The 7,465-nt window shown below is 54.0% G+C and overlaps 1 protein-coding gene across 3 annotated transcripts in view; it reads left to right on the top strand.

The window, feature by feature from the left end:
* Rad51d (RAD51 paralog D) overlaps positions 1-7,465 on the top strand; it is a 15,325-nt gene continuing 7,860 nt past the window's right edge. For 2 of the 3 annotated variants that reach the window (XM_005402867.2, XM_005402864.2), the window contains exons 1-6: positions 1-193; positions 417-478; positions 625-743; positions 3,396-3,477; positions 3,708-3,842; positions 4,548-4,643. In XM_005402867.2, the coding sequence (XP_005402924.1) occupies positions 112-193; positions 417-478; positions 625-743; positions 3,396-3,477; positions 3,708-3,842; positions 4,548-4,643 (576 nt within the window). In that variant the 5' untranslated portion in view covers positions 1-111. The remainder of the gene's footprint in view (positions 194-416; positions 479-624; positions 744-3,395; positions 3,478-3,707; positions 3,843-4,547; positions 4,644-7,465) is intronic. The other variant, XM_013503403.1, reaches the window with a different exon arrangement.

Here is a 7,465-nt window from a genome sequence, read left to right as displayed (position 1 = left end):
GGCCACCCCACCCTCTCCGGCCACCTCCTCCCGCAGCCGACGCTCGGGGCCCTCTCCAGAGAGGGGCGCGGAGGGGCGTCCGGAGGGCGCTGTCCCCGGCCCGCAGGAAGCATGGGCGTGCTCAGGGCCGGGCTGTGCCCGGGCCTCACCGAGGAGATGGTCCAGCTTCTGAGGGGCGGCGCGATCAGGACAGGTGACCCCGCCCGCGGGAGGCCCCCGGCGCCCGGGGAGGCTCGGGGAGGCGGGAGTGCGGGAGCCGGACCCGGCGGCGGGAGGCGCCCAGCCGCGTCCTCGGGCTGTTTCTCCGGCCGCCTGCTCGGAGTGGAGCGCACGCACTGTTGCACAGGGAGGAAAAGCCGGCGTGGAAAGCCCAGGCCGCCCTCGCTGGCCGTCAGCTCCACGCGTCTCCTTTTTAGTGGTGGACCTGGCCGCAGCAGACCTGGAGGAGGTGGCCCAGAAGTGTGGCTTGTCTTACAAGGTGAGCTCGTGGTCTGCACGCCCCTACCTGCGCGTCTTCAGGTGCTCCTCTCTAAGCCACGGGAGCAGACGGGTGCCAGAGGGGTGCAGGAGACCCCGGGCTGCCCCGCAAGACCCCGCGGAGCCTGAGTGTCTCCCCTCTGGCAGGCCCTGGTTGCCCTGAGGCGGGTGCTGCTGGCTCAGTTCTCAGCTTTCCCCTTGAATGGCGCGGACCTCTATGAGGAACTCAAGACCTCCACTGCCATCCTGTCCACCGGCATCGCAAGGTTTGTATGTGTGCCTGGGCTTGGGGCCAGAGAGGGCAGCGTGGGCAGATGGGGAGGAGCGGCGTCAGGACTTCGAAGTTCTTTTACCCTGGAACAGAGCCATAGAGTTTCTTGGCCTTGGCACTATTGATGCTTTGGGGTGGGTAGTCATGTGTTGGGGGTGTGGCCGGCCGTGCCTGGGGAATGTTTAGCAGCATCCCCAGCCTCTTCCTCGAGGTGCCATCAGCACCTCCCTTGTCCCCCAGTGTGACATTTAAACATGTCTTCAGCTGACTAAATATCCTCCTGGAGCCAGAATTGCTCCTGGTGGAGAACCACAGCAGAGTAGAGTCCTATCTGGCCCTACCTTGCATTTCACTTGAGGAGGGGCAAAGGAGCCCAGGGCAGGGCTCGCGTTCACAGGGTGCAGGCAGTAAGCTCTCCGTGCCACCAGGAGGTACAGCTGTTAGCCCCTCTTGCGTTTAGCCTGAGTGGTGTAGGGGGCCAGGGTGTCTGATCCAGAACCGGGGCTTTGCCACACTTGGCAGTAGCAAGGAACAGGCCGTCTTGCTGAAAGGAGCCCTTACATCATGCCATAGTGTTTGGGTTAGGAAAGAGCTGGAACACAACAGACTTTTTCTGGCCAAGTGAGCCTGACCTCTCTCCTGGCGTGTTTGTGCAGTTTGATGAATAACTGCCACAGCAGAGGTCTTTGGATCGGTCTGGCCTTTGCCGTTTCTATAACACGTTCTCTTGGCAATGTTCATACAGCGTGGGGCGTGCTCTGGATGGTTGGAGTCCCAGTTTGTAATCCATCAGGCCCTGGCGGAATGCCTACTGGGTGCTCAGTGTGAGGTTTGTTCAGCAGGCTCCGCTGCGTGCCTACTGGGCACCAGGCATGTGCAGGTGATACACACAGGAGTGAGGCCAGGGCCCTGCTCTCCAGCAGGGAAGCTAGCGGGTGCAGGACAAAAGCCGGTGAATCAAGAGGCCGTAAGCACACAGGGAGGCCGTGGTGAGAGGGGCGTGGCTAACGGGAAGCGAATTGGTCTTTGGGTTTAAGCAGCTGATAAAACCAACATACACAGAGGGAGCGGTCAGTGGTGAGCCGGCAGGGTGCAGGTGCAGGTCCATGTGGTACAAGAAGCCCTCGAGGAAGGAGGTGGGTCTTACCATGGAGGGACAGATGAGCATCACAGCACATTGTGTCACTGGCTCTTCACAAGCCCTGGTGAGTGAGCACGTTGCCATTAAAGTCATCTTTCTGCGGATGAAGAAATTGGGACCTGGGTTAGTTAAATGACTTGCCCAAGATCCTGCAGCTAGTCCTGGCAGACCAGGCACCGGAGAACTGAACTCTACCTCCCTGCCATGTCTGCCATGTTGCCTCCCTGCCTTGGATGGGAGGGAGGTCACTGCGAAGACAGAGTTGAGGCAGCGGGACAGACGTGCGCACGAGGCCAAGGAGACATCTGGTGGTGCTGGCGTGGGGCATGTGAGTCTGACTGAGGGCAGGTGAGAGTAGCAGGCATGTTAAAGAAAAATGTGACAAGGAAGCCAGGGGTTGTGGCACATGCCTTTAATCCTAGCACTCTGGGAGGCTAAGGCAGGAGGATCACAACTGTGAACCCAGATTGGGCTACTTGGTGACTTAGTGAGACCCTTGTCGAAAAATGAAAAAGGATTAGGGATGTGACTCATCACGAAGGCCCTGGGTTCAATCTCCAGTACCATTAAAAAAAAAAAGAAAGGAAAGGAAAGAAAAAGAATAAGCCATACTGCCGGACGGGATGTGGGTGTGAACACCCAAAGCTGACTCACTAGGTTTCTAGACTTCCTAACAGTGTGCCGTGGAGATTCAGTGCGTCTAACTTTAAAACTTCAGTGGGGGGCAGAGTCAAAAGCTTGAGAAAGGCCTAGCACCCAAATTGAGCAGGTTTCGCTACTACAAGACCTTCCTGGAGGCGTTGGCGCTCACGTGCCGTGTGAATCTTTTCAGCGGGTAGAGCACGCGGCACACCTTGGAAAATGCTGTGTTGACGAGGGAGATTTGTTCCCCGCAGGCGAGAACTGTGTCTGTTCATCTCCATACCCCTCCTTGGAATGAGACTTTCAGGAAGTACGGGGCATCGAGCTGGTGGTTTGTTTTTTGTTTGTTTGGGGTTTTTTTGGTCTTTCTGAGACAGGGTCTCACTATGCAGTTCAGGCTGGCCTTGAGCTCACATTGTAGCCCAGGCTGGTCTCAAACTCACAACGATCCTCCTGCCTTAGCCTCCCGAGAGCTGGAGTTACAGGCGTGCACCACCACCCCTGGCAAGACAGCGCTTTTAAATAGGGTCAAGGCGAGCACACTCATCCCAAGCAGCTACAGGGCTGGAGCGGGAACCGGATCCTCTGACGGGCAGGAGCCTGCGGTCCCCGTAACTGACATAATTGGGGTGATTGTGCTCAAGTGCTGCTCACCAGGTACAGGGCGTCCTGAGAGCCTGTGAACTGTTGCGGAGACCTGCAATCTGTGAAGGCTGCGCATGTCCAAAGGAAGCCAACTGGGTGGAACCTCCCGGTACAGGTGTCTGGGGCGTCTCTGGGCACAGCCTGTGCTTGGAAGGAAGGTCTTGCCTCTCTCCTCTCTCTTCCCCCTAACGTGACTTCTCTTTTTCTTTCTGCCATCAGCCTGGATAAACTGCTCGATGCCGGGCTCTATACTGGAGAAGTGACTGAGATTGTGGGAGGCCCAGGCAGCGGCAAAACCCAGGTATATGTGAGGCCCGCAGGGAGGAGGACTGAGGAGGTGGGGATGCATCCTGAGGTCCCAGGAGGTGCTTCCAGCAGCCTCCTCACAGGGACAGAGGTCCAGAGAGACCAGGCAGGTGATGAGAAGTGGGCTGGGCCTGGGCCTCTGATATCTGAATGTGTCGGGGAGCTCGGATGCTAGGCCCTCCCTCTCCCAGGCTCAGGCCGTCCCGGTGGCCCATCTCTCCTCAGGTGTGCCTTTGCGTGGCTGCACACGTGGCCCACAGCCTGCAGCAGAACGTCCTGTACATTGACTCCAACGGGGGGCTGACGGCCTCGCGCCTCCTCCAGCTGCTGCAGGGCAGAACTCAGGATGAGGAGGAACAGGTAAGGGCTGGGTTGGCCAGGTTCCTTTGAGAGTCTCATGCCAGAAGACCTTGTTGTCCCTGACACTGCTGGAATTTGGGTTGTTTGGTGAACAGTTGTTTCTTTTTTTTTTTTTTGTCTTTTCGAGACAGGGTCTCACTATGCAGTTCAGGCTGGCCTTGAGCTCACTTTGTAGCCCAGGCTGATCTCGAACTTGCAACGATCCTTCTGCCTCAGCCTCCCGAGTTGTGGGATTGCAGGTGTGCATCACCACGCCCACCTGAACAGCTGTTTCTTGCTGTGAAACTTGTGGTTCTGTTGATGCTTCCTGCAGGCCTCCAGCCTCCCCTGGGAACAGCATCCTCCCCGCTTGGATGCCACCCACACCGTTCTTCCGGGAAACCTTACGCACTCCCTGCGTACCCCTAACCTTGCAGGTGTGCACCCGGCACCTGCGTTTCCAGCTCAGTTCTTGCTCACGGTGCATACATCGCTAGCTAATCGTATCTGTCTTTCCCACTCAGTTCTGAGGATTTTACCGTTGAGCCATCTCAACCCAGACAGCTGCCACTATAAGATCTGCTCCATTAGACAAAATCCATTTGCCTTTCCTGGCCTGAATGCTTAGCTCCGCGTGCCCCTTCCCACTCTCAACCTTGGAATTCCTCTGCCCCCTATTCCTCCAACTTCTTATCCCAGGACTCTGCTTGTCTTCCCACCCCTCAGGCAGGAGCTCTCCAGAGGATCCAGGTAGCGCATGCGTTCGACATCTTCCAGATGCTGGACCAGCTGCAGGACCTCCGAGGCACTGTGGCCCAGCAGGTTGGCCTGCTCTTCTGCCCCTCTTTATTCTGCCCAGCTTGCCAGGTGCCATCCAGTATGCGCAGGTGTCCTACATGGAGTCTGCCTGGGAATGCAGATGTGCAATCTGGTGACTCCAGCTGTGCTTGCGACTGCCAAGGTGGAATTCCATAATGCTTAAAGCATTTTCTTCATTATTTACATGGTCATCATCCCTGCTAAATAGTAAGCAAACATGATGGTGTATTTATCTCAGGTGGGTGTGGTGGCGCATGCCTGTAATCCCAGCACTCAGGAGGCTGAGGCAGGAGCATCGTTGCAAGTTCAAGACCAGCCTGGGCTACAAAGTGAGCTCAAGGTCTGCCTGAACAGCATATGGAGACCCTGTCTTGAAAAGACAAAAAAAAAAAAAAAAATGATATATTTGTCTCCACATTCCTCACTAAAGTCAGGCAGGGATACTTTCAGCTGCAAGTCATAGGAGCTGTCTGTGGAGCCTTGAGCATTAAGGATATCTCATTGCCTCACACGAGGCTGGAGGTTGGCAAGTCCATGATATCGGCACACTAGGTTTTATGCCTCATTTTCTCGTTCTCTCCCTCATGACTGCAAAGTGACTGCTGTCGCTCCAAGCATCTCATCTTCACATATCCACATCGCTATTCAGGCCAGTGAGGGAGAGATGGTTCTTTTTGCTCCTCTTCCCTTTATAATTTATTTGTGGTACTGGGGGTTGAATCTAGGCCCTTTCCTCTGAGCTATATCCCTAGGCCTTTGTTTGTTTGTTTATTTGTTTTTTGAGACAGGGTCTTACTTTGTATTCCAGGCTAGCTTTGAATTCACTGTGTAGGCCAGACTGGCCTCAAACTCATGGCAATCCTCCTGCCTCAGCCTCCCGCATACTAGGATTACAAGCATGTACCACCATGCCTGGCTCCTAGGCCTTTTTTATTTTTAAGGGTCTCACCAAGTTTCCCAGGCTGCGGTTGAACTTGGAATCCTCAGCCTGAACCTCCTGATTGCTGGGATTATAGGTGTGTGCCACTGTCCTAGGCTACCTCTTCCCTTTTATCAGGGAAGAAAATTCTTTCTCCTGGTCCCAGGAGAAAGATAGTAGGCTTCCTCCTTCTCTCACATCTAGTTGGCCAGGTTTTTGTTTTTTGGGAAGTGTTTGTTTTCTTGCTCCCTTGCTTGCTTGTTTGCAGTGCAGGGATTGAAGGCCTCATGCAGGTTAGGCAGGTGCTCTACCACCTAGCTATACCCCTAGCTCTGCTTATCCAGAATTGAGTTAGAGGGGCTGGGGATTTAGCTCCGCGGCACAGCGCCTGCCTGGCAAGTGCAAGGTCATGAGTTCGATTCCCAGTACTGGAAAAAAAACACACAAAAAAACAAAATTGATGTATATCTTGGCTCAGGGGCTGGGCCCACCTTCTATGAAGCCAGGATTTTTACCCAGGACCCAAACCTATTCAGAGTCATGTTAACAAAGACTGAGGGGGGGGCTGGGGATTTAGCTCAGCGGCAAAGCGCCTGCCTGGCAAGCGCAAGGTCGTGAGTTCGGTTCCTGGTACCGGAGAAAAACCAAAACCAAAAAAAAAAAAAAAAAAACAAAGACTGAGGGGATAATTTGAAGGGCGACACTTGGATGGGATTTGATGCACTGATTTATAGACTATTAGATTGGGAAGACGCCTTAGAGAGAGAATGGTTTAGTTTATCTCAAACTTTTTCCATCGCCGTAGGAGACTTGTTCCCGTGGGCATACACGGCTTGTATGTAACGTAGATGAGTTATACAAACTTTGGAACATAGAGTAGTTGGACGAGTACTTGCTGCAGGAGGCACAGCTGGTTAGGACCCACCAGTGTGTGGAGAGAGGAAATCTCCACCCTCCACATGCAAGGTGGATCCAACCCTGTCGTATTTAGAGATGAGGAAAGAGGGCCAGAGAAGTTAAGTGTGTAGCCAAAGGCACCACATATTTAGGACAAGCACTAATTTAGAGCCTACATCTCAGCCAGCTGTGGTGGCACGCACCTGCAATCCCAGCACTGTAGGAGGCTGAGGCAGGAGGATTGTAAGTTCAAACCCAAGCTAGGCAATTTAACAACTTAGACCCTGTGTCAAAATGAAAAAAATCGGCTGGGAATATAGCTCAGTGTGAAAGCCCTAGATTCAATCCCCGGTACTGAAAAAACAACCACCACCAACAAAAAAACCCACATCTCTCTCAGCTGGGCACAGTGGTGCATGCCTATAATCCCAGCTACTTGGGAGGTTGAGGCAAGAGGATTCCAAATGTGAGGCCAGCCTGGGCAGTGTAGCAAGTCCAAGGTCAGGCTGGACTACATAGCAAGACCCTGTCTCAAAATTTTAAAAAACAAACCAAAAAACATATTTATTGTCCCCTAGTCTCCATGGCCAAGAATCTGGGCATGAATCGGTATGCTTAGTTAAGTTCTGTTGTAGGTGCTCATGGGCTATAACCCAGGCATCGGCTGGGCTGTGTTCTCAGCTGGGAAGAATCTGTTTACAAGTTTGCTCAGGTTGCAGGGATTTGCTAGCAACTTCAGTTTCTTTTTGGCATTGGCCAGAGGTCACCTTTGGCTCCGAGGCTGCCCACTGTCCTGCCTCGTCATCTTTCCATTGGGGGTTCATAGCATGGCCACCTGCTTCTTCACGACAATATGACAGTGACGGCAAACAGCAGCCCAGGTCTTCTATAACATGTCATCATGGGAGGGGTGGTCCATTAGGTAGCCTATTCAGGACAGCAGAGGGCTGGGCATGGTGGTGCATGCTGGTAATCCCAGCACTCAGGAGGCTGAGGCAGGAGGATCCTA

This window comes from Chinchilla lanigera, unplaced genomic scaffold (genome assembly GCF_000276665.1).
Source record: "Chinchilla lanigera isolate Chin_1 unplaced genomic scaffold, ChiLan1.0 scaffold00080, whole genome shotgun sequence".
Taxonomy (NCBI): domain Eukaryota; kingdom Metazoa; phylum Chordata; class Mammalia; order Rodentia; family Chinchillidae; genus Chinchilla; species Chinchilla lanigera.
The sequence above is the reverse complement of the archived record's forward strand: the minus strand, read 5'-3'. Positions and strand labels throughout refer to the sequence as shown.